Below are 25,212 nucleotides of genomic sequence, written 5' to 3'. Positions count from 1 at the left end.
GCGCAAGGTCCCCGGTTCGATCGCGGGCAGAAACACGTTTTGCTTTTGGCGCATACGGTGCTGGTTGAAAAGGAAATTCGCAGGCAGTGCTGCCCACCTCCGTTTCCGTGGTGTCATTCCACTTCCGGCTTCCGTGGGAGACGGTCGTGTGATGGGAATCTCTGAGCGCGCTTCGTTATCGGTCATGTCTGGCCGCGACGCCCACCAGTTTGCTATCGCTTTGTTTTGCCTACGCTGCCTTCGGGAAACGCAATGAAGACAGCGGTTTTCCTTTACTGCGATATTGCCGGGCGGCCTTATCGCATACAGGATTTTCGCGAGCCTTTGAAAACTGCCGGTGTTCTACCTTTCGTGGCTGGCATTGGGGCCTTTCAAATGTCGTATGTGTGGATGTTGAAGCTGAAAACTGCGGAAGCGAAGGAACGACTGCTAACAGAAGGAGCACTTGAAGTGAAAAAATGCTATTTTGCGGTCATTGACCACAACAAACGTGAGTTGGCTTTCAGGGTGCACTGGGTGCCCTTCTACGTCTCGAACGATTCTGTGCAGAAGGCTTTTGAAGAATTCGGAGAGGTGACAGACGTCACTCGCGAGCAGTGGAACAGTCCGGGTTTCGAAGACGTCGAATCGACAACCCGTCTGGTGCGTATCGTTCTATCGACGATTTACCCCACATGCTGAAGTTCTGCGGAGGACAAGTGTTAGTGATCGTGCCTGGACGTCCACCAATATGCCTACGATGCAAGAGGACGGGACATATTCGACGCGACTGCCGCACGCCAAGATGCAGTTTGTGTCACGCCTTCGGACACGAACGGGAAGGATGCGTCCGCACGTATGCGCGTGTGGCCACAGGTACTGCTCCGCCGCAATACGACGGGAGCGAGCTGCTCATGGACCAGGAGGAACTGGAGAACGCCGGAGCCCCGCCCCCTTCAAAACTCAGCGAAGGCCCTGTTTCCCAGCAGCCGGAGCTGCCTGCTGGAGACGAGAAGTCACAAGGTGACCCCGCTGCAGAAACGACTGGCCAGAAGGCGGATGCTGCTGCGCCGCCAGAAGAGCCTACGAGGGAGAGCACTTCAGGCGACCACTGCTCCGAGGCGCCGATGGATGCGACAGTCGCTTCCATTAAGCGACCTCGTGACTACGAAAAGGCACTGGCTACGGAACGAGAACTTCGTCGGCTAGAAAGGAATTGGAGAGGGGAGGGAGCCAAGAAAGGCAAGTTAGCCTTGTCGCGGTCCTCGTCGCTCACTCGCGACGAGAGACCGAAGCAGTGAGCTTTAGTCACTGTTGTTTGTTTGCTGTGTGCACGCTATGGCTTATTTGAAGAAACCGCTAAAAGTTGGCACTCTGAACGTACGAGGACTTGCCTCGAAGCGTAAGCAAGTGAAGTTCAACCGACTGTTCGGTGATTTAGATCTACATATCGCGGCTATTCAAGAAACAAAAGTTGAGGATGAGCAGCAAACAGATAACATGGTGCTTGGTTTTCGTTCGCATTTCAATGTTTGTGTAAGCCATGCGGCTGGTTTGTCGGCGGGATGCTGTCTTTTCCTGAGGAAAAACATAGGCATAGTAGAGGAACAAATAATAACTTGTGCAAGGGGGCGGTTTATCGTGTGTGTCTTCACATATGAAACATTCGCGGTGAGGGTTGTTGTCCTGTATGCTCCCACGATACAAAACGAACGGCGGGGTTTTTTTTGAACAGTTAGCCTCGTTCCTTGATTGCAGTCGAGTGCTCATATTATTGGGAGACTTCAATTGTGTTTTGGACCCTTAAGATCGTTCAAACGTAAAGGATGTAAAAGACCCGAGTGTTGACTTCTTGAAGAGTGTCCTCAACGAGTGCAGCTTGGAGGATGTAATAGGCCTGGCGAAGAGTCATAATCACGTTCATTTTACGCATTTTCAAGGCAGTAGCCACGCACGACTGGACAGAATATATGTGTCGCCGGAGCAGTATGAGAGCAGTATGACGTGAAGCAAGTGTTATTTACTGACCACTGCCTAGTTACGGTAACTTTGGGAGGAAGGAAACAGCGTAAAGCAAAAATGAACTGGGATATGTGGAAACTAAACTCAAGGCTTATAGAAGACGACATATTTTTAAGGAAAGTTAAGGAAATCATGGATATGTTTAATAATGGTGAAACAGGATGTATTGAATCTTGGGAACGCTTTCAGCAGGAGGTGAAAATCCATGCCATTGAGCGTTCAACCATAAGAAAATATGAGGGAAAAAAAGAACAAAAGCGACTGCGTGGGCTTTTGACGAATTTAGGACGCGAAGAGGAAAAAACCCCGGGCATGTTCATGCATGATATAAAAGGCGTCAAAGTTAGGCTAGAAGCTTACAAGGGTAGACATGCAGGCTAGTTGGTTCATCCGAAGAAGACAGCACCTGAGCTCCTGTCGCTGGTGAGACAGGTTTCCAGCAAGGTTCCAGAAGAAGACAGATCAAGGTCAGCGCTGAGTGTGTCTTTTCTATCTGTGTCCCTGTCTTTTCCGCTGTTTTATAGGCTAGAAGCTTTAGATGCTCAGAAGTACAGAGGGGCAGCGATAAGAGCACGCACGGAAAAATGGCTTACTGGTGAAATGCCAACAAAACGCGCGCTCTCAGATGAAAAGCGATACGCGCGGTCAAACGAGATATCAGTTATCGAATACAAAGGACAAATCCTCAGTGAACAAAGTGCAATTTCGAGCGCATTCGTGGAACAGTACCGTGAGCTGTTTGCACGCAAAGCACCAAGTGAAGAAGGGTTTCGGGAAAACTTTTTGCCACTTATGCCAATATTAGGAAATGAGATTACTGAAGAACTAGAGAACGAAATAAGTATTAAGGAAATAGAGACAGCAATTGATGAATTGAATGCCGGAAAGTCGCCGGGACCTGACGGTTTGACTGCGGCCTTTTATAAGAGCTTTAAATATGACCTTGCCATTATGCTCTATAAGCTTTTCAAAGAGTGTTTTGAGGTCGGTAGGCTGCCACCTTCGTTTAGCAATGCTCATACGGTCTTAATTCCGAAGACAGATGACCCTGCCAAGCTGGTAAAAGTAACAAGCTATAGACCGATCACGTTAACAAACGTTGATTATAAAATTCTGATGAAAGTGTTAGCTAAGCGATTGCAATACGTCATAAAGGATATTGTAGGACCTCCCCAAACGTGTGGAATAAAAACAAGAAGCATATTTACAAATATTCATGTAGCACGCAGTGTGCTCGAGTGCTGCGATGCGTTAAATAAGAAAGTGGCTATGGTTCAAATTGACTTTGAAAAAGCATTTGATCGGGTGTCTCATGAAATACTTTATTGTTTGTTCGAACATATTGGTATTGGTTCGGTTGTTCTCAAAGGGGTAAAAAAGGCTTATGCATGTTGCTCGACACGCCTTATGGTAAACAAAATATTGTCTGAAAGAATTGATGTGAGGGCATCTGTTCTACAAGGATGTCCACTGTCCCCTCTACGTTTTGCAATTTATTTGAAGCCTTTTTGTAGGATGATAACTGCGAGCGAGCACATCCGAGGTTTTAGTTTGGGAGCGTGTGAGGTGAGAATACTGGCATATGCAGATGATGTGGCCCTCTTTTGTGAAGACCGCAAAAGTATTGTAGAAGCGTTACAAGTAACCGAAAGGTTCTGCAGGCAAACTGGTAGCGCTGTTAATCTCGATAAATGTCTCGGAGGCTGGCATGGGCAATGGGACTTAGAGCCAGAATTGTTCTGCGGGGTCCGATGGGCTACATCTCCCGGAGTTTATTTGGGAGTCCCGCTGGACAAATATGGGGAGAATACCAATTACTGGAACGAAAAAGCGGAAGAAATGCGGGATCGGACCAAAGGATGGATGGGCCGTAATCTTTCTATGTTCGCTCGTGCAACTGCATGTAACACCTTTCTTGTGGCAAGGATCACGTATTTACTTCAAGTATTATATTGTGCACGAACCAATATCCAAAGGTTTCATCGGGTTTTTGCGGTTTTCATTTGGGCGTCTAATTGGGAACGAATTCGCAGAGATAATCTCTTCCGGAGAGTAAAGGTCGGGGGACTGTCTCTAATGCATCTCTATGTGCGGCAGGTTGTTTTAAGGATTTGTTTCTTGCGTGACCAAAATGACGCCTTTCTGCGAACATTCTTGCAAATCATGTTATCCAGTGCACTTCCAGAATTCATTGTCTCTTCTTGCAATGCTCGGCGGTACACAGTGTCTCGCTTCCTGGGAGAAGTTGTCTGGTCGTTCTGGTTTTTGCAAGTGCGGTTCTCTCTAGAGTATTTAGCGAATGTAACGCCGAAGCGATTATACAAAGATCTCATTGAACAGTTGTTTCCAGCGCCACTGTACAGAACCTTATACTGTGAAGGCCCTGGGAAAGATGTTCTCAGGCGAGTTATAAAGATGACTGTTGCACCTGGCGTCAAAACATTCTTTTTCAAATTGCACACAGGAACCCTACCAGTAAAAACATGGCTAGAGGAAAAGGGCCTTTTCGTTCCTTGGGGCTCGAACTGTCTCCTGTGTAGAAAACCGGAGACGGTAGAACATGTGTTCCTGGATTGTTGGGATGTGGTGTTCTACTGGGATGTTTTGCAACGAACCCTAAAAAAGGACTTGCCATTGACACCGCGCGGAATTCGGCACCTGACTACTGAAAGTGATGTTGCACAGTACGACCAGATTATGTTATTGGGCCTTCACAGCATTTGGAGGAGTAGAATGGCTGTTCGACATTGTGACTTGGATGCACGATCGGTATGTGATTATTTTGTGGAACATGTGTACAAATTAAGAGAAGTCTTGAAGCAACAAGATTACGCTGATGATGTATTGAGTCTGATGGACCAACTTGTGTTAATGAAAATCCATTAGACACGGTTGTCTGCCAAGGGGCATGACAACTACGATATTTTACTGATGTATTCATTCATGCAATAAAGAAAAAAAAATTCCATGGTGTAGTGGTTATCACATGCGCTTTACACGCGCAAGGTCCCCGGTTCGATCCCGAGCGGGAACACGTTTTGCTTTGGGCGCATACGGCGCTGGTTGAAAAGGAAATTCGCAGGCAGTGCTGTCCGTCTCCGTTTCCGTGGTGTAGTGGTTATCACATGCGCTTTACACGCGCAAGGTCCCCGGTTCGATCCCGGGTGGAAACACGTTTTGCTTTTGGCGCATACGGCGCTGGTTGAAAAGGAAATTCGCAGGCAGTGCTGACCACCTTCGTTTCCGTGGTGTAGTGGTTATCACATGCGCTTTACACGCGCAAGGTCCCCGGTTCGATCCCGGGCGGAGACACGTTTTGCTTTTGGCGCATACGGCGCTGGTTGAAAAGGAAATTCGCAGGCAGTGCTGACCACCTTCGTTTCCGTGGCGTAGTGGTTATCACATGCGCTTTACACGCGCAAGGTCCCCGGTTCGATCCCGGGCGGAAACACGTTTTGCTTTTGGCGCATACGGCGCTGGTTGAAAAGGAAATTCGCAGGCAGTGCTGCCCACCTCCGTTTCCGTGGTGTGGATTCCACTTCCGGCCGCGATAGCGAACGAACGCGTGTGAAATGGGCTCCGTTGGAGCGGTATCAGCGGCCGTGTCCGGCCGCGGTAACAGGTTTTCTTCTGCATCGGATGATGAGTATCGTGTTGTTTTGCCTAGTCTGCCTTCAGGGCGTTTGGTTTTTAATACCGTTTTTATGCATGCGGACGTGAGAGCACGGCCCTACCGAGTAGAAGACTTCAGGGATACGCTGGTGAATTTGAACCTGCTCCCCGAGGTTACGGCCTTGGGGGCGTATCAAATGAATCACGTGTGGGCAGTTACCTTCAAGTGTGACGCAGGTGTGCAAAGACTGCTCGCCAACAACGAAGTGCAAGTGAAGAACCATCGCTGCGTTCTCATCGACCCGTCTCACCAGGACCTACGGTTGAAACTGTACTGGCTGCTGTCCACCGTCCCCGACGACGACGTGCGGGCGGCTTTGCTAGTGTACGGGAAAGCGACAGATGTGGTCAAGGAGCGTTGGAGGGTGAATGGTGTGTCTGACAAGAGCTCGACGACCCGGACCGTGACTTTGAAGCTCAAGGCCGGTGTGAAGCCGGAAGATATACCGCATCAGCTTAGGATTGCTGGTGAGCTGGCCCTTGTCGTGGTGCCGGGCAGGGAACCCCTCTGCTTGCGATGCCGGAGCACAGGCCACATACGTCGTGACTGCAAGGTACCGCGCTGTGTGCTATGTCGTCGCTTTGGCCACGACGAGACCGAGTGCGTGCGTACCTACGCCAGCGTCGCAGGGCCCGCGAGGAGTGACGATAACTCGGAGCTCCTAATGGATGAAGCTTGTGGGCAATTCCTCTGCGCGGGGACGCACAGGCAGTCACTCGAGGCAGGACTTTGTACAAAGGGTTTATTCTCACATCAGGGGGGCCGGTCGTCGTCGTGGCAGCTGGGTCAGGTGGTCCGTTCGCAGGGCTGGTCCGAGAGCGAGAGGACGCGAGCCTCTCCGGTCTCGCCTTATAAAGGCTTTCTCCTCGCCTCTCTCCACCCGCCCCACCACTCGGGAAGAGGGGGTCCGAGACTACCCGCGGTGAGCGGCGCGAGATTTGACTTGCCCGCGAGCAGACCCTACATCTCCCCCCCCTCAAACGTCCGTCCCGGGGTCCGCCAGCAGGCGTTCGATGACCTCCGGGTCCGGGTCCATAGAGTCGTCGCAGGGGGGAGGGGTGCTCGCCGGGGGGCCGCTCACCGCTGGCTGGACGGGCTCCTCACGAGCCGCCTGGGGGAGCGAGGCGCCTGGCTCCGCTGGGGGCCCTGCCGGCAGCGCCCTCCAAAGCTCCTCGGCCGCCGGGGACAGCAGGTCTGGGCGGCTGGACTGGAGGATGCGGAGGGCCGCCTCCTCCGGGCTGCCCCTCTGCAGTGGCGCAGCGGGGGAAGGCGCTGCAGCCGCCAAGAGCTTTTCCGCCGCGAAGGGGCTGCGCCTGGTCCCGCCACCTGGACCGCGCGCAGTAAGAGATGGCCGCTCCGTTGGCGACCGTGGTCCAGGTGGCCACGTGCCGCAGGACCCTGGGCCGCTTGGGTTGCGGCTGCTCGGCGGCCGAAGCGCCGGCTGGGTGCTGAGGGGGGCCCTGCGCCTGGTCGTCTCTGGCCCTCTTGCGTTGGCCTGCACCACTGGGAGGTGCTCTCCAGTGGTTAGGCATGTGGTTTGGCGGGCGGTGGGGGCCACCGCGGCCGTGGAACCTGCGCCACTCGCGCGGCTCCTGCCGCCAGCCGGGTGGCGCGCCTTGATGGCGGCCACCGTTCGACGGTGGTCTGCCTTGCCTTCTGGAGTCCGAGCCACGGGCGTCGGTCCGCTGGAGCTTCCTAGAAGACATACTGAGAGGGCGAGAGCACTGCGAGTGATAATTGATCGAGAGACACGGGTGCTACCTGGTCCTCAGGTTGTAGCGTCGGTTGCAAACCGCACCGCTACCTGCTCGTCCTCCCGGGGCTGAAATCGCCGCATCGCGCTGATTTTCCACCGCTTCGCAGCCATCGTCCTTGCGAAGGTGGAAAGCCTTCAAATCAGCGACATGCACCGGACCGGCGGTTTCGCCGTTTGTCAACAACCGCAACTGGTAGGTGAGCGGCGTAGTCCGTGCCGTAACTTCGTACGGCCCAGCCCACTTGTGCGCTAGCGACGCGGCGAAACCGCGCGCTGCGTTACTAAGTGGGTGCGTTCTCTTGAGTACTAAGTCGCCCGTGTTGAAAACGACGTGACGGCGACCTTTGTTGTACTGATCAGCCTGCTCCATGCGCGCCACATCGAGGTTTTCGCGGGCTGCTCGCTGCGCTGCCTCCAGGCGCTCCCGGAGCCTTGCCGCGTACTGCGAAAGCGGAGGGGGCGCAGGCCCCGCCGCGTCGAGTAGGGCATTCTCTAGCGGAAAAGCGATCTCTCTCCCAAAATTCAAGTAAGCGGGTGTAATACCCACTGACCTGTTCACGGTTGTCCTTGTAGCGAACGCCAGTTCGGACAGCCGCGCGTCCCAATCTCTGTGCTGCTCGGTCGTCGCGACCAGCATGCTCTTCAGATTTCGATTCACCCGCTCGGTTATGTTGCTCTGAGCGTGGTAGGGACTCGTTCTCCTGTGGCGGATTTGAAGCGCCCGACAGGAGTCTACAAAGACTTTGCTTGTGAAATACGAAGCATTGTCTGTAATCAGGTCGGAAGGGAAACCGAAACGAGTGAAAGTCTCCAACAGTTTTTCCCAAATTCGTTCCGACACAACTTCCTAAGGGGGAAAACCTCAACCCACTTGGAATAGTGGTCCGTTATTACCAGGATGAATTGGTTTCCGCGTGCGGACCGAGGGAGGGGTCCCATGATATCGCACGCGACCACTTGCCACGGGTAGTTGCTAACTACCGCCTTCATCATGCCAGCGGGCTTGCCCGCCCGAGGCTTGGCTACCTGGCATACCGGGCAGGTACGGGCGTATCCCAGCACATCCTTTCTCATGCCTGGCCAGGTCGCGACACGGCATAACTTGTCGTAAGTCTTACTGCCGCTGCCATGGCCTGCCAGCGCTGAGTCATGGAAGTACTGCAGGAACCGTTTCCGCAACCTTCTCGGGACCACGACTCGGAAAGGGGATGCTATCGCCGCTTCCTCGTCAAGTTGGGGGATGTAGCGGAGCAGCAAGCCATCATCGCCCAGCAGATACGCGTCGTACTTGCCCTCAGCGTTCCCGGTGCAAGCTGCGCTGCTCGCAAGCTCCTTCAGCACCTGGCAAAGACCGTCTGCTTTCTGGGCCTCGATCAGCTCTTCTCTACTGACCGCTACTCCCCAAGACAGATTTCTTTCTGCCTCGCTCCTAGGCAGGCGAGCGGTCGCCGCCACGAGCTGCTGTGTTTCCCTTCCGTCACAGCACCGTGCGGGACCTTTGTCCGTCTCCTCTCTCTCCAAACCGGGCGCGACACTCCCGTCCGCCCTCTCTTCCTCTCCAACAGCGGTGACGCCGCTTTTTACAAAGCTGGGCTGCGCCTCTGAAGAGCTTCCGCCAGCATTCCATGGTGCGCGCGATAAAGCATCGGCCACCTTGTTCAAGCTGCCCCGGCGGTACTCGATGGCGTACGCGTAACGTTGCAACGTCAGCGCCCATCTCGCGAGTCTGCCTGCGGGGTTCTTGAGCCTCTTTAACCAAGACAATGCCTGATGATCTGTCTGCACGGTGAAGACCGCTCCGTCTAGGTACATGTCGAACTTCGACAATGCGAACATGATCGCCAGGCATTCTTTTTTCGGTCACGGAGTAATTCCGCTCCGCCGATGTGAGCGTGCGACTAGCGAACGCGACAGGGCGCAGTTTGCCCTCGTGTTCCTGCAACAAAACAGCTCCAACACCGTAGTCACTAGCGTCTGTCTGCAAGACAAACTGCTTGTTCAGGTCGGGGAGGCGCAGACTAGCGGTATTCGCTATCGCGCGAGCCAAGGCAACAAATGCGTCACTCTGTTCCTTGCCCCAGACCCACTTCTAGCCTTTACGCAACAGCAGGTTCAGCGGCCTTGCAAGCTCCGAACAGCGCGGGATGAATTGCCTGTAGAAAGCAACCATCCCCAAAAACCTCTGCAAGCTTTTCACATCCATGGGGCAGGGGTAGTTCAGAATTGCCTGCAGTTTGTCATCATTCGGTCTCAGTGTGCCATCATCCACGACAAAGCCCAAGAGGTTCACTCTCTTCGATGCCAACTGCACTTTCTTTGGATTTATGGTTAGACCGGCACGTCTCATTCTATCGAGAACGGAATTCAGGTGAATGAGGTGCTCCTCGAACGACTGTGAGAATATCACAACGTCGTCGAGGTACGCCATGGCGTAGTTGAACCTTGCATCGCCCAGCACGATGTCCATCAGTCGCATGAACGTGCTCGGGGCGTTAGACAAACCAAACGGGAGTCGAGTAAATTCGAAGAGCCCGCGGTGGCAGGTGAATGCGGTTTTCTCAATGTCACCTTCGGCCACCTCAATCTGCAGGTACCCTCTGCTTGCATCTAGGACTGTGAAGAACCTCGCGTTCCCTAACGCGTACATCACAGCCTCGATCGACTGAAAAGGGTACGCAACCGTAGGCGTCAGTGAGTTGAGCTTACGATAATCAACACACAGCCTGACCGATCCATCTTTCTTCGGTGCTAGAACCACTGGGGACGCCCAGGGACTTTGTGAGGGTCTCACCGCACCGGTGTCAATCATCTCGTCTAGGGCACAGTCGAGAAGCTGCCTCTTATGCGCACTTAACGGCCTCGGGTTACACCTGAAAGGGCGCGTATCACCCGTCTGAATCTCGTGCTGAAGCAGGTCGGTTCTGCCCGGTTTCTCCGTGAAGCAATCCGAAAACTGGAGTAAAGTTTCCGCGAGCCTTCGGCGCTGACTACTGGGTCCTGAGAAAGACGCAATAATCGCTTCTAACGGGCCACCGTCTCTCAGCGTCTCGAGGGAGCTCACCTGCCTTTCTGTCGCACAGGTGTGGACAACCACCTTTTGTGCAGGACAGCCGGGCAAGGATGCGCTTTCGAAGGGAATGAGGGGGGCGAGCTGGCTGTAACGATAGCCATTCTCCCCCATGTCGAGCACAATGCCTTCGCTCGAGAGAAAATCCCTTCCCAGAATTACTGGTATCGACAAGCCAGGCAGACAGACGAAGCGATGTCTCCGCTTTCTGCCGTCAAAACGCATCGTAAGACGCACTGCTCCCTTTGCCTTTGCCGCCCCAGCTGCTAAGCTTAACGGGGTTTCGGCCGGTCTGACACGGATGTTACCTATCCGGCAGGCCTCGTACACCTCGTCACCGACCAGTGACAGCGTTGAGCCCGTGTCTACGAGTGCAGAGTAGCATCGACCCGCTAACTGCACTAGCATAAAAGGGCTTGAGCGCGGAACGACTCCCTGAGCTCTACAGGCGAGCGGGACAAAGGCCTCCCCGTCGCCGGCGCGGGAGTTCTTTTCCTGACTAGCGCCTTGACAACCATGAAATTCTCCCGCTGACGGTGAAAGGCCGCTGCCACCAGACATCACCGCCAGCGCCTGGCGTTTCCCTGCATACGCCTAGCTTGGCATTCGCGTGCCACGTGGCCGGGCTGGTTGCAATTCCAGCAAAGCCGGTCATTCACCCGCCGCGTAGACGGAGGACCCCTCGTTCCACGAAGCGGTTGGGGACGGCTCTCCCCTTTCTCCGCGCATTCCTGACGCTCGCTCCGCGCGTGGCCTGTGAGACCGGCTCGACGCCGCTGCTCGAATGCGTACGGGTCAAGCGCACGAGGGACAACAGGGGGTTCCGCCTGATTTTCCACGGCCATTACCTCGGCGCGCCGAGCCCTCATCGCGCATTCTCGGCCTCCTTCCCATGCGCATCCCGGTTCCAGCGATTCGGCCGGCCTGGGGGGCGGCTGGTAGCGCAGTTCGGCGAGTAAATCCGCCTGCACGGTCTTGGCCTCCTGCGCTAGGGCCTCGAGGTTTGTAAAACTGCGGCCCCGCAGATACGGCTTGAAGCGTGGATGGCACTGCCTGATCACACGCGCAACCTGATCTCGGTCGGTTGCCGTCGGGTCTGCCCTCTTGTACAGCTCCTGCATTGCGCGTACGTATTCGAGGAGGCTTTCCTCTGGGTGTTGGGTGCGCAACGCGAGCTCATCCAGCATCCGGCGCTCATAATCAGGCGGCAAGAACTCGGCGCGGAAACGATCTTTGAAGTCCGCCATCGACTGGAAAGTCGGCTGGCAGCGCCTCCATCGCGCCGCGCTCTCGACGAGTGCTACAGGCAGGACCTGCCCTAGCACTACGTCATCTGGGGCGCCCAGAGCCGTCTGGTAGTCCTCGAGTTGTTGTAAAAACTCGGGGACTGATTTCGCGTCCGTGTACCCGGAAAAGGAGGGGACCTCCATATTTATCCGCGGGCGCGATGCTGTCGCCGATGCTACCGATGCTGTGGCCTGGTTGGCGCCAGCCACCGAACCGAGCTGACGGGCTAATGCGGCAAACATCTCAGTCACCTCCCCTATTACGGCCGCCGCGTCGGCCATCTCACTACCGGCTGCCCCGCCATCCAAAGCCGTGGCTGAAACATCCTTTCTGGGAGGCATAGTTCGCGCTAACTGTCCGGCCGCACCGGCTAACTGCTCATGGCAACAAGAACATTCACATACACAACAATCTATCTACAAACACGCGGAAATACACAACACAAAACGCCCTAACAAATTTACAACACTACACAAGTCGCTACCCCGCGAACATTCCGCCTGACCCGCTCCTTAACCCTATCGGTCCGGCGTGGCCCTGAACAAAGAGGGCCTGCCACGAGTCTGGCTGCACGTCCCAAAATCGGCAGAGAAATCGTCCACAAGGTGTTAATTAAAGCCCCACGTTGGGCGCCATTATTTGTGGGCAATTCCTCTGCGCGGGGACGCACAGGCAGTCACTCGAGGCAGGACTTTGTACAAAGGGTTTATTCTCACATCAGGGGGGCCGGTCGTCGTCGTGGCAGCTGGGTCAGGTGGTCCGTTCGCAGGGCTGGTCCGAGAGCGAGAGGACGCGAGCCTCTCCGGTCTCGCCTTATAAAGGCTTTCTCCTCGCCTCTCTCCACCCGCCCCACCACTCGGGAAGAAGGGGTCCGAGACTACCCGCGGTGAGCGGCGCGAGATTTGACTTGCCCGCGAGCAGACCCTACAAGCTGATGCTGAAGCAGCAGCCAAGGCGGAGTCAGAAGACAAAGCTACGGCTGGAAATGAGCCGGCTGAGCAAGCCTCGGGCGAATCAGTACGCCAAGGCCCTCCGAACCTCGAAGAAAATGGCACACATGCGAGAACAGAAGACCCATCGATGGCGAGGTTGGTTCAGGACGAGAAGATAAACGCGACATCGGCGGGAAGCGCCAGCGAGGGGGAGCAGAACATGGACACATCAAACGAGGGCACCGCCGCCGCGGCGACTAAACGCTCGCACGAAGTCGTCGAGGAAGATGACACATCTTCTGGCCCGCCTGTCAACGGAGAGCCACCGTCAAAAGCAGCTCCCGTGCGTCGGTCGACGTTGCGACCTCGGCCGAACATCCCTCCAGACCGGAGGACGACGACGAGGGCGACGACGCCGCCGCCGACGCCGCCGACGCCGCCGACGCCGCCGGCGGCCTCGTAGTTGTAAGTTTTGTGACTGGACGAGCGCTTGTTCTGGCGCTGAGGATGCTTCTTGTCAACGGTAAGCACCATCCTCTTGGTCTCCTTCCATACTACAATGGCGCTGCCAGATAGAGCTTTGCGATTCGCCACAATCAATGTCCGAGGGCTATGTGCGAGGAGGAGGCAACGGCAGTTATATAGGTTGTCAACGGAACAAGATTTAGATATTATTGCCGTACAAGAGACGAAAATTGAAGGAGATGTTGAGACCGAGAGTATGGTGCTGCCTTTCATGTCACATTACTACGCGTGTGTGAGCCATGCGGTTGGGAGATCCGCAGGCTGTGTTCTTTTTGTGCGCCAACATTTGGGGCTTGAGGTGCAGGCCGTACGGTCGGACATTGCAGGACGTATGGTTCTTTGCGATTTTAGTTTTGGTTCAGTGCTGTGGCGGGTGATATGCTTGTATGCTCCTAATGTACTCGAGGAAAGACGACAGATGTTTGAGGGACTCAAAAATTATTGCGATGTCGATCGGAAACTAGTACTAATGGGAGACTTTAATTGTGTTTTAGCGGCGCGAGATAAAGCGAACGATACACCGTACAGAGACGCCAGCACGGCAGAAATTCGAAGCTTAATCGATGAATTTGGGCTCGAGGACGTAGCGGAATGCTTGGAAGACGACGCACTGCGTTCGCTTTACGCATTTCCAAGGAGCCAGTCACGCCCGGCTTGATAGAATGTACATACGTTTCGGCCGAATTGACAGCGCTTTGCCGAGAGTACCATGTGCAGTCTGTGTCATTCAGCGACCACTGTCTTGTCTGGTTTGATATTAAGAACAAGAAAGAAAATAAAAACAAATTCACATGGGAGTTATGGAAGTTTAACGCGAAGATTTTAGATGACGACGTTTTCAAGGAACAAGTGTCAAGTATGCTTGAAGAAATTAAGAATGATACCGCCACAGTGGTTTGCGAACAATGGGAGACTTTCAAGCAAAAAACTAAAATGAAAGCGTTGGAACGAGCTAGCGCTATAAAGTACGAGAATGATAAGTATGAGACGAACTTACGAAAGAGCCTGCAAATGCTAATAAATCAAGAAAACTCAGCTCCAGGCACGTTCAAGGCTGACATCTGTTCGCTCAAACATAAGCTCGAACAGTTTGATATCGACCGATACCGCGGTGCGCTTGTACGAGCCAGAGCCGATAAAGAGATAACCGGTGAGGCACCAACTAAAAGATCACTGGCAAGGGAAAGAAAATGGGCCCGCAAGAATGTGATTTCCGAAGTTGAACAAGACGGCATTATTTTGAACGAACAGAACGACATCGAAAACGCTTTCACCCTGTTTTACAAAGGTCTATTTGCGCTTAGAGCGGTAGACTTAGAAATCTTCAGGACAAAATTCCTGGCTTTAATGCCTAGGATTAATGACAACTCAAAAGAGGTGTTAGAGCGCCCGATTACTGTCGCTGAAATAGAGTTGGCTATCGATGACTTAAAACGAGGGAGGTCACCAGGAACAGATGGATTAGGCGCCGAATTCTACAAGACTTTCAAGAATGAATTAGCCCCTATAATAGCCCACCTTTTAGAAGACGCATATGAACGGAAGCGCCTACCGCCTTCTTTCCTGGCCACGCATACAGTTCTCATCCCCAAAACAGAGGATCGAATCGCTTTAAGGCAACTAAAGTCCTATCGTCCAATCAGCTTAACGAACGTCGACTACAAGATCTATATGAAAGTACTGGCTAAAAGACTTCAAACGGTTATAAAAGAGATTGTTGGAGCAGACCAGACATGCGGTATAAGGGATCGGTCAATATTCACTAACATTCACACGGCGAGATGCGTGCTGGAGTGCTGCGAGGCACTAAACATGAACGTCGCAATGCTCCAGCTCGATTTGGAGAAAGCGTTCGATCGTGTACCACCTGAAATCTTGTTTACACTTTTGCAACACGTCAACGTGGGAGCAGTTAACACAGAGGGTGTCGTAATGGCTTACAGGGGATGCACAACGCGCCTAGTAATCAACAAATCGGTAGGAGCACCGATCGAGGTGCAACAATCCGTGCGACAGGGTTGCCCCCACTCACCATTACTTTTTGCCTTATATATCGAACCCTTCTGCCTTAGTATAACAGACACCAGCTACGTAAAAGGCTTTAAATTACAGCTAACCGAAGTGAAACTGTTGGCATACGCGGATGATGTGGCGGTTTTCTGCGTTGACAATGAGAGCATCTTGAAAACGGTGGAAATTGTTAAGCGTTTCTGTGATGCCAGCGGCAGCGCTGTTAACTGGGGCAAGTGCCTTGGATTCTGGCATGGTTCTTGGGCGACGAAACCAGGCACTTTCGCCAACATGTAATGGGCTGATACACCAGCGAGGTACCTAGGTGCTCCTTTAGAGTTTTACCGCGACAGTGAGCCCTACTGGCGGAGCCAAGTTGCAGAAGTGCGTGAAAGAACGGAGAAGGTTAAAGGAGGGGACTTGTCTATGTTTGCGCGCAGCACTGTGTGCAATGTCTTTTTTGTTACCAAACTGTGGTATGTGCTAAGTGTTTTACACTGCTCACGCGCCAATGTACAAAAGTTGCACCGTGTATTGGCCATCTTTGTGTGGGGGTCGGTATGGGAGAGGACAAGCCGTACCAACCTCTTCCGGAGAGTTAGTCAAGGAGGCCTTGGCTTGTCGCATTTATTCCTGAGGCAAGTGGTCAACCGTTTTTGTTTCCTTCGAGATGTGAAGGACCCGTTTTTGCGTACTGTAGTACAGATCAGATTGAGCAGACTTTTGTCGGATTTCGTGGTATCTTCCGAGTGTATACCAGGAGGTGTTTTTGGCTTCCTGAAGGAGGTTGCGGTTTCCTGTAACTTCCTGAGCGCACGATTTTCCTACCAATATCTTGCAAGAGTAAAACGCAAACAGGTATACAAGGACCTTACAGACCTGGTTTTTCATGTGCCACTGTATCGAACTATGTACAGCACCCATCCAGGCAGCGATGTTTTAAAGCGTGTGAAGCGAACGTATGTAGCTCCGGGAGCCAAGTCCTTTTTCTTCAGGCTGCACACCGGAACGTTAGAGCTAAAAACTTGGATGGCAGAGAAAGGATTGTATGTTCCATGGGGTGATCATTGCTCTATATGTAGAAAGCCAGAAACTATCGAGCACGTTTTTTTGGACTGCTGGAGAGGAGTGTTCTTTTGGGACATTCTTCAAAGAACACTGAAAAAATATCTGCCCCTTGACCCCCGTGGGATTCGTTTCCTAGCAGTGGAAAATGAAGAAGGTGTACCGTTTGACGCAGTAATGCTCATGGGATTGCACTGTATTTGGAAGGCCTGCATGGCGGCCCGACATGCTGACATCGATGCAAGGCCGGCGCAGGAGTACTTTCGCGAATCTGTAGGCAGATTCTTGGAAACCTACAAAACTTTGAAACAAGTGCCTGAATGGGTACCAAGAATTGAGCCTCTTGTACATATGAAACGCTTTTAGCGCCTTACGTCAGCCAAGGTTTAGTTGATGGTTTTAGCCCATACCGACGCCATGTACAATGTCCTTAAGTGTGTGTATACTTCTCTTGTTTTCTTGTGATGTATGTGTCTGAGCAGGCAATAAATAAATAAATAAAAAGTTTCCGTGGTTATCACATGCGCTTTACACGCGCAAGGTCCCCGGTTCGATCCCGGGCGGAAACACGTTTTGCTTTGGGCGCATACGGCCCTGGTTGAAAAGGAAATTCGCAGGCAGTGCTGACCACCTCCGTTTCCGTGGTGCAGTAGTTATCACATGCGCTTTACACGCGCAAGGTCCGCGGTTCGATCCCGGGCGGAAACACGTTTTGCTTTGGGCGCATACGGCGCTGGTTGAAAAGGAAATTCGCAGGCAGTGCTGACCACCTCCGTTTCCGTGGTGTAGTGGTTATCACATGCGCTTTACACGCGCAAGGTCCCCGGTTCGATCCCGGGCGGAAACACGTTTTGCTTTGGGCGCATACGGCGCTCGTTGAAAAGGAAATTCGCAGGCAGTGCTGACCACCTCCGTTTCCGTGGTGTAGTGGTTATCACATGCGCTTTACACGCGCAAGGTCCCCGGTTCGATCCCGGGCGGAAACACGTTTTTCTTTGGGCGCATACGGCGCGCGCTAATTGAAAAGGAAATTCGCAGGCAGTGCTGACCACCTCCGTTTCCGTGGTGTAGGATTCTACTTCCGGCCACTGGCGTGTACGGACGCAGGATCATGAGCTCCCACGGAGCGGCGATAGCGGCCGTCGATGGCCGGGGAAACAGGATTGAAGATAAGGAAGAACAGGAATACGAAATAATTTTGCCTACGTTGCCTACCGGCCGTGTTGTACTAAACACCGTGTTTTTGCACGGCGACGTGTGAGTTAGGCCCTACAGGGTCGAGGATTTCCGCGACGCCCTCGCCAACGCTGGTGCGCTCCCCGACGTTGTGGCGTTGGGGGCGTATCAGGTCAACCACGTTTGGGCGGTTACGCTCAACAGTACCAAAGCAACGAAGAAGTTGGCAGCGATAAAGGAACTGGATGTCAAAGGACGGCGCTGCATTATAATCGATCCTGCCGACCAACAGGTGAAATTACGGCTGCACTATGCTGCACGGTGTAGCCGACGACGACATTCGGACGGCTCTTGCGGCTTTTGGGAATGTAACGGAGGTGATCCGGGACCGTTGGCGTGTTTCAGATGTCAAGGAGAAGGGGTCTACAACCAGGACCGTTCTCCTGAAGCTGAAACCCGGTATGAAGGTTGACGACCTGCCACACCAGTTACGCGTCGCCGGCGAGCTGGCCCTTGTTGTGGTGCCTGGGCGGCCTATGCAGTGCCTACGGTGCCGCGGCACGGGTTACGTTCGACGTGAATGAAAGGTACCCCGGTGCTCCAAATGCAGGCGTTATGGCCACGTTGACAGTGAGTGTGTTCGCACATACGTGGTGGCTACCGGTGCGGTATCGAGAGACGACACGGCAGAGCTTCTGATGGACGTCGTCGAGGCGGAGGAGGCGGCGAAATGAGCCGTGGAAGTTGGCAAGGCTGCTGGGACGACCGACGCATCAGGGCCTCCCAGCGGAGACATTAGTGGACATGGAAACCAAAGGAAGCAACTCGAGGAGGAAGAATTACCTTCGAGTCAGGGGATCTCGTCGACAAACGGGGAGAACATCTTGGAAACTAAGGACGCCGAGCCAATGATCAGCGAGGAACAGCAGGACCAGAGCTGCGCCCGTTCAGCGATCGGCACCGCCCCAGCCAAGCGCCCTCATGGCCTGACCGACAACGAAGGGGACAAGGCGGCAGCTCTCAGTGGTGAGGAGCCGCCAGCAAAAACTGCTCAATCCCGACGGTCACCTTTCAGACCGAAACCCAACGTTTCGGCGGACAAGCGTGCCGGCGATAAGGCAGCCCCGCGGCAAAGTCAGGGGCCTGCACCGGATGGCTCCGGTGGCAACGACGGCGTCTACCCATGTGCTAGACGTGTGGGGTAAGCACCATGCTCTTGGCCTCTTCACTCTTTGCGACAATGGCTTCTGTAACCCCGTTGAAAGTAGCCACACTCAATGTTAGGGGCTTGGCAGGAAATAAAAAACAAAGCCAAGTTTACCGGCTTTTAACGGAGCACAATATTGACTTACTGGCCGTGCAGGAGACAAAAGTAGAAGGGGAGAAAGAGACCGGGAGCATGGTGCGACGTTTCACGTCTAGATTCTACGCTGTAGTGAGTCATACGATAGGTACATCTGCTGGCAGCGTCCTTTTTGTAAAGAAGTTGCCGGGTCTTGTCGTGCAAGCTCATTTCTCGTGTCCTTCAGGTCGTTGTGTCGCTATCGATTTTACATTGAACAACATTGAGTGGCTATTTGTCTGTGTGTACGCACCAAATGTTACGGACGAAAGGGCTGCGTTTTTTCAAAGTCTTGAACAGCGTCTTAGTTCCGAGAAACAGCTTATCATCATGGGCGACTTCAACTGCGTCCTAAGTGGCTGCGATAAGACCAGTGCAAGGGTGTTCAGGGACGCAAGTACGAAGATACTGTCGCAAATCATAGATAAATGGAACCTTGAGGATGTGGCAGAGTGTTTGCAAAGCGCGTGCAATGTGAAGTACACACACTTTCAGAGGACAAGCCATGCTCGGCTTGACCGCATTTATGTATCGCTGGATGTGATTCCAAAATGCAACAGTTACCATGTAGTGCCGGTGGCTTTTTCGGACCACTGTTTAGTAGTATGTGGGATAGGATTGAAAAAACGGGGCAGTGCTTTTAGTTGGGATCTGTGGAAACTAAATAACAAGCTAATTAAGGACCATGACTTTAGCTGTGCAGTAATTGAAGAAATAAGCAAAATAGAGCCTAGTAGTGAGCTGAAAATATGGCAACAGTGGGAACTTTGCAAAGAACAGGTTAAAATTAAAGCAGTTGAACGGTCTAGTATCATTGCGTACGAAGAAAATCTAAACGAACGCAATCTAAGATGTATGCTTGCAAAACTGCTAGAAAAGGAAAGTGAAGCACCTGGTAAATGGATCGATGACATCAGGAAAATAAAACAAAAAATTCAACTAATAGAAAAGGACCGTTATCATGGAGCGTTGGTGCGGGCCAGAGCGGAAGATGTAGCAGCAGGGGAGACGCCGTCGAAACGAGCGTTGGGAATTGAAAAGGTCCATGCTCGGCGAAATCACATCGATAGCATAGAATGGGGTGGCATTTTATCAGACGAAAACGAACACATACAGCGTGCGTTTTTTTAATACTGTCACGTTGTAGTGACAGCAGTCCAGCGGTCAGGAAGACACCAACCAGTCTTGGAAACGAAGCTCTTTATTTGGGCTGACTTGCGCCCGCAAAAGAACTGACTCACTCGGCGGCGGCGTAAGCAACAAGCGTGCTCGTCGGTCGTCGAACTACGAATGTCCGCCGCTCGCGGCATTGCTCAATTTAAAGCCGGCAAGGAAACTTCCAGATAACAAGACAAGATCATCTACAGAAATCTGGAAAAACCTAGATGCAGCCTTTCATGGCTGCGATCAATCGAGATTAGTGTGGTCGCTTCTTGCGTCACGAACAAAAGTGATAACAACCCTTTCCTGCAGCCTTGAGCGTGAGCGAACAAACACTACAATGATACGTGGCAATACTATCAGGCGCTCTTCGCATTACAGGATGCAGACATGAATACGTTTAAGGACAGGTTTCTTGAGGCACTGCCGCGACTCAGCGACGAGCAGAAAGACGTTTTAGAGCTCGCAATAACCGAATCAGAGGTAGAAATGGCAATAGACGATTTAAATTCTGGGAAATCACCAGGACCAGACGGGTTAAGCGCGGCGTTTTACAAATCATTTAAGAGCAGAATCGCAAAGACGGTCTTTAATGTGTTGAAGACGGTGTTGAAGACGGTCTTTAATGAAGCTTACGACGTACGTCAATTGCCTCCTTCCTATGGTAAATCACACACTGTCTTAATTCCGAAAACGGATGAAGCTGACAAGTTACGACACGTAACAGGGTACAGGCCAATCGCTCTCACGAATGTTGATTATAAAATTTATATGAAAGTGTTGGCGCAAAGGTTACAGTGTGTAATCCAGGAAATTGTTGGCCCCATCAAGCGTGTGGGATAAAAGGCCGGTCTATTCTGTCTAACATACACAAGGCAAGATGGGTGCTCAAGTGCTGTGATTTTACAAATAGTCGCGTTGCCATCTTGCAGCTTGATCTCGAAAAGGCGTTCGACTGTGTCGCGCATAAAATGTTGCTGTACATACTTGATTACGTGAATGTTGGTTATGTCATCAGGGAGGGAGTCGCCTTGGCGTATCGGAGCTCTACGACGAGATTGATTGTTAACCAGTGTCTGGGGGCCCCCATTCGCGTGCAGCGTTCGGTACGTCAAGGCTGCTCCCTCAGCCCTCTTCTGTTTGCCATTTACATCGAGACTTTGTGTTTAAACATAATCGAAAACGAGAGAATAACTTGTTTTCGGCTGCAAGCTGCGGAGGTGAAGCTGCTGGCATATGCGGATGATTTAGCGGTTTTTTCCTTTAATCGAGAAGGTGTAACAGAGGCCGTTGAATGTGTCGCTGAATTCTGCAAAACCTCTGGCAGCAGAGTGAACTGGTCCAAGTCAGTGGGGCTCTGGCACGGAGCACGGCAAACGACGATGGACCACTTTGCAAACGTACCCTGGGTGAAGACCCCAACGAAGTACCTGGGAGTACCGCTAGAAAGCTATCGCGATAGCGAAACATATTGGAGAGTGCAGACCCAGGATGTGCGTGAGAAGGCGGAAAGATGGAAAGGAACAGGCTTATCAATTTTCGCTAGAGCCACCGTGTGCACCCTTTTCTTTATCAGAAAGGTGTGGTATGCGATGCAAGTGTTGCATTGTGTAAGAATGAGCATACAAAAGCTACATCGAATTTTTGCTGTTTTTGTGTGGGCTGCACAATGGGAAAGGTGCAGCCGGACGAATTTATTTAGAAAAGTGAAGGATGGTGGAGTTGGTCTGGGACACCTTTTCTTGCGGCAGATTGTTAACAGATTTATGTTTCTGCGTGATGTCAGTGATCCGTTTTTGGCAACCGTGTGCCAAGTAAGGCTGGGGCGCGCGCTGCCTGACTTTGTTGTTGCAACCGAAACCCTATCGGGCGGAATTTTTGGGTACTTCAGAGAAGTTGTCGCAAGTGTCCGATTTCTCTCAACGAGGTTTTCCAACGAATATTTATCTACAGTGAGCAAGAAAAAATTGTATAGGGATTTATGTGGAATTGTCTTGCCGGAACCCATGTATACGGCCTTGTACAGTGGAGGCCCTGGAAGGAATGTGCTAAAGAGGGTAAAGAGAATGCACGTTGAGCCCGGGGTTAAAACTTTTTTCTTCAAGTTGCACACTGGAACGTTATCAGTCAAAATGTTTTTACAGGATAAGAGCTTATTTCTTCCGTGGGGTCATCACTGCCTTATCTGCAAGCAACCAGAAACGATAGATCACGTTTTTCTGCATTGTTGGGAAGGGGTTTACTTTTGGGACGTGCTTCAAAGGACGATAAAGAAACAATTTCCACTTCACCCCCATGGAATACGGTATCTGTCCATTGAAAACGAGGATGGAGTACCATTTGATTTAATAATGTTAATGGGCCTCCACAGTATTTGGCGCTCGCGAATGGCAGGGTATTACTGTGATCTCGACGCGAGGCCAGCACGAATTTATTTTCGTGAAAATGTGCATCGGTTTGTTGAGAGAGTAAAAGCTGTTGGCGGGGCTCCCGAGTGGCTGTCAAGGGTGGAGCCTTTGATGGCGATAAAGAAATTTTAATGTGACGAAGCCAGCCATTGGCAGGCTGACTACATCAGCACCAAGTGTTCATTGTGTCCCCCAATTTTGTTGCGGTCATTGTTGTGTAATGTCAAAGCCAGGCAATAAAGAAAAAAAAAAGTTTCCGTGGTGTAGTGGTTATCACATGCGCTTTACACGCGCAAGGTCCCCGGTTCGATCCCGGGCGGGAACACGTTTTGCTTTGGGCGCATACGGCGCTGGTTGAAAAGGAAATTCGCAGGCACTGCTGTCCGTCTCCGTTTCCGTGGTGTAGTGGTTATCACATGCGCTTTACACGCGCAAGGTCCCCGGTTCGATCCCGGGTGGAAACACGTTTTGCTTTGGGCGCACACGGCGCTGGTTGAAAAGGAAATTGGCAGGCAGTGCTGGCCAAATCCGTTTCTCTGGTGTAGTGGTTATCGCTTGCGCTTTACACGCGCAAGGTCCCCGGTTCGATCCCGGGCGGGAACACGTTTTGCTTTGGGCGCATACGGCGCTGGTTGAAAAGGAAATTCGCAGGCAGTGCTGGCCGTCTCCGTTTCCGTGGTGTAGTGGTTATCACATGCGCTTTACACGCGCAAGGTCCCCGGTTCGATCCCGAGCTGGAACACGTTTTGCTTTGGGCGCATACGGCCCTGGTTGAAAAGGAAATTCGCAGGCAGGGCTGACCACCTCCGTTTCCGTGGTGTAGTAGTTATCACATGCGCTTTACACGCGCAAGGTCCCCGGTTCGATCCCGGGCGGAAACACGTTTTGCTTTGGGCGCATACGGCCCTGGTTGAAAAGGAAATTCGCAGGCAGTGCTGGCCGTCTCCGTTTCCGTGGTGTAGTGGTTATCACATACGCTTTACACGCGCAATGTCCCCGGTTCGATCCCGGGTGGAAACACGTTTTGCTTTGGGCGCATACATTGCTGGTTGAAAAGGAAATTCGCAGGCCGTGCTGACCACCTCTGTTTCCGTGGTGTAGTGGTTATCACATGCGCTTTACACGCGTAAGGTCCCCGGTTCGGTCCCGGGCGGAAACACGTTTCGCTTTGAGCGCATACGGCGTTAGTTGAAACAGCTGTTTGGGTTTTAACTTTGGTTAAATCTTTCATAATAAGAAAGCACTGGTTTTTGGCTTTACTTGATTTTGGAAATGACTCGAGACAATTTTAGAGGTCGCCATAGCCAACGCACTGCACCCCTCTGCAGTGACGCGCTTTTTGCGCCGTATGCCAGCCTGCTGGTAGCGCACCGCACTGTAGGAGTAAAGTCTGCTCTGTTTCGCATCGAAACTGCTGCGGATGGCATTTCGGAGCAATCCACCGCTGTCATATCGAATCCTGTTACCAGTATAATATGAACGGAGTAATCGCTCATTAAAATTAACGTAGAGTTGGTTTGCGCAACACCTTAGTCAGCGAAGCACGCCGCACGGGGGCCACCGCTAAGATTTAGTTAGGTTGGCTTCACTGAATGACAGTGCTTAGAAAATGGATTCGAAAGAACAAATGCCGTCCTCAGTCACACAGAACGTTCACCGCGTCACGTGATTTCACAGCGTGCGCGCAGCCAGCAGGTGGGAAAAGACCGCGCAGCCAACCCGTTTCCGCGCACGGATAGTGATCGAGAGTGTCGTTAAGAGAAGCGCCACTTGGAGGGGCGAGGCGCGTAGTTCGATATATCGAGCAAGGGATGAAAGTTCAGTCCGCTATATAGCGAAGCTTTCCTATATTTTCGCACAGGATTTTCAAGGGGATAATTTCTGTGTTCGATATAACCAATCGTTCGAAATATACTGGCTAGATTATTTATTTATTTATTTATTTATTTATTTATTTATTTATTTATTTATTTATTTATTTTTATTTATTTATTTATTTATTTATTTATTTATTTATTTATTTATTTATTTATTTATTTATTTATTTATTTATTTATTTATTTATTTATTTATTTATTTATTTGGAAATACTGCACGCAGGAGTGCTGCCTAAACAGGAGAGGGTTACAAGACATGAAGTTGCGAAGAAGGCTCAAAATTACTAACGTTAGTGCATTCAACAATCAAAGCAGGCAATCGGTTCCATTGTTTGACTGTATAAATAGAAAAATAATTTCTAGAATTGTTTAGTCCTGGCGCAATATGGCCATATAACTTGAGTGTGGTTCAATCTTGATGATCACTGACATGCAGAAAAGATGCATGATTTACGTGGCGATCCTGCTTTGTTGAGCTACAGCAAGTACAAAAAGTTTAACCTGGCGGTCTGTCAGAGCAACTCCATGGAGCGGCTATAACTTATGCTGCCTCCAGATATTTGTAACTGATGAACGTTTGCGATAATTGGACGAAATTAACCTGGCTGTATGCCACTGGATGCGCTCCACTTGCTTAATGTTGTTGGTATGGTACTGATCCCAGACCACAGAGGCGTACTCTAAGACTGGTCGAATCATAGTGCAATATGCTTCAAGTTTAACGCTTCACGGGGAACTTTTAGTTTTTTGAGCTGGTACCATAATTTCCTGTATGATTTCGAGCATATATTTTGATGCGTGTCCTGTTTAATATTGGAAGTAATTTTTAGACTGGTATTTAATGGAAGTGACGATTTATGCATCCATCTCCAATTTTATAAACGTATTGTAAGGGATGTTTCTTTGTTTCAATTTTCATCGATGCTGTTTTT

General features: G+C 51.7%; 1 protein-coding gene and 13 non-coding genes across 14 annotated transcripts; all 14 read left to right on the top strand.

Moving 5' to 3' along the window:
- Nucleotides 1–5,101: 5,101 nt before the first annotated feature.
- Nucleotides 5,102–5,174, top strand: TRNAV-UAC (transfer RNA valine (anticodon UAC)). Its single transcript has one exon. It is a non-coding gene; the product is annotated as a tRNA-Val (tRNA).
- A 66-nt stretch (nucleotides 5,175–5,240) lies between these two features.
- On the top strand, nucleotides 5,241–5,313 carry TRNAV-UAC (transfer RNA valine (anticodon UAC)). Its single transcript has one exon. It is a non-coding gene; the product is annotated as a tRNA-Val (tRNA).
- A 66-nt stretch (nucleotides 5,314–5,379) lies between these two features.
- TRNAV-UAC (transfer RNA valine (anticodon UAC)) lies at nucleotides 5,380–5,452 on the top strand. Its single transcript has one exon. It is a non-coding gene; the product is annotated as a tRNA-Val (tRNA).
- A 121-nt stretch (nucleotides 5,453–5,573) lies between these two features.
- LOC149343497 (uncharacterized) lies at nucleotides 5,574–13,179 on the top strand. The gene is made up of 2 exons (XM_089546985.1): nucleotides 5,574–6,351; nucleotides 12,716–13,179. Exons 1-2 carry the CDS (start codon nucleotides 5,574–5,576, stop codon nucleotides 13,177–13,179), a joined length of 1,242 nt encoding a protein of 413 aa, XP_089403111.1.
- Nucleotides 13,180–16,951: 3,772 nt separating this feature from the next.
- Nucleotides 16,952–17,024, top strand: TRNAV-UAC (transfer RNA valine (anticodon UAC)). The gene has a single exon. It is a non-coding gene; the product is annotated as a tRNA-Val (tRNA).
- A 66-nt stretch (nucleotides 17,025–17,090) lies between these two features.
- TRNAV-UAC (transfer RNA valine (anticodon UAC)) lies at nucleotides 17,091–17,163 on the top strand. Its single transcript has one exon. It is a non-coding gene; the product is annotated as a tRNA-Val (tRNA).
- Nucleotides 17,164–17,229: 66 nt separating this feature from the next.
- On the top strand, nucleotides 17,230–17,302 carry TRNAV-UAC (transfer RNA valine (anticodon UAC)). Its single transcript has one exon. It is a non-coding gene; the product is annotated as a tRNA-Val (tRNA).
- A 5,353-nt stretch (nucleotides 17,303–22,655) lies between these two features.
- Nucleotides 22,656–22,728, top strand: TRNAV-UAC (transfer RNA valine (anticodon UAC)). The gene has a single exon. It is a non-coding gene; the product is annotated as a tRNA-Val (tRNA).
- A 66-nt stretch (nucleotides 22,729–22,794) lies between these two features.
- Nucleotides 22,795–22,867, top strand: TRNAV-UAC (transfer RNA valine (anticodon UAC)). Its single transcript has one exon. It is a non-coding gene; the product is annotated as a tRNA-Val (tRNA).
- Nucleotides 22,868–22,933: 66 nt separating this feature from the next.
- TRNAV-UAC (transfer RNA valine (anticodon UAC)) lies at nucleotides 22,934–23,006 on the top strand. Its single transcript has one exon. It is a non-coding gene; the product is annotated as a tRNA-Val (tRNA).
- A 66-nt stretch (nucleotides 23,007–23,072) lies between these two features.
- Nucleotides 23,073–23,145, top strand: TRNAV-UAC (transfer RNA valine (anticodon UAC)). Its single transcript has one exon. It is a non-coding gene; the product is annotated as a tRNA-Val (tRNA).
- Nucleotides 23,146–23,211: 66 nt separating this feature from the next.
- Nucleotides 23,212–23,284, top strand: TRNAV-UAC (transfer RNA valine (anticodon UAC)). Its single transcript has one exon. It is a non-coding gene; the product is annotated as a tRNA-Val (tRNA).
- Nucleotides 23,285–23,350: 66 nt separating this feature from the next.
- TRNAV-UAC (transfer RNA valine (anticodon UAC)) lies at nucleotides 23,351–23,423 on the top strand. Its single transcript has one exon. It is a non-coding gene; the product is annotated as a tRNA-Val (tRNA).
- Nucleotides 23,424–23,489: 66 nt separating this feature from the next.
- TRNAV-UAC (transfer RNA valine (anticodon UAC)) lies at nucleotides 23,490–23,562 on the top strand. Its single transcript has one exon. It is a non-coding gene; the product is annotated as a tRNA-Val (tRNA).
- The last annotated feature ends 1,650 nt before the right edge of the window (nucleotides 23,563–25,212 follow it).

This window comes from Amblyomma mixtum, chromosome 5 (assembly GCF_055824585.1).
Source record: "Amblyomma mixtum isolate Tamu chromosome 5, ASM5582458v1, whole genome shotgun sequence".
NCBI classification, from domain to species: domain Eukaryota; kingdom Metazoa; phylum Arthropoda; class Arachnida; order Ixodida; family Ixodidae; genus Amblyomma; species Amblyomma mixtum.
Note: the sequence above shows the minus strand (reverse complement) of the source record. Positions and strands in the feature narration are given on the sequence as shown.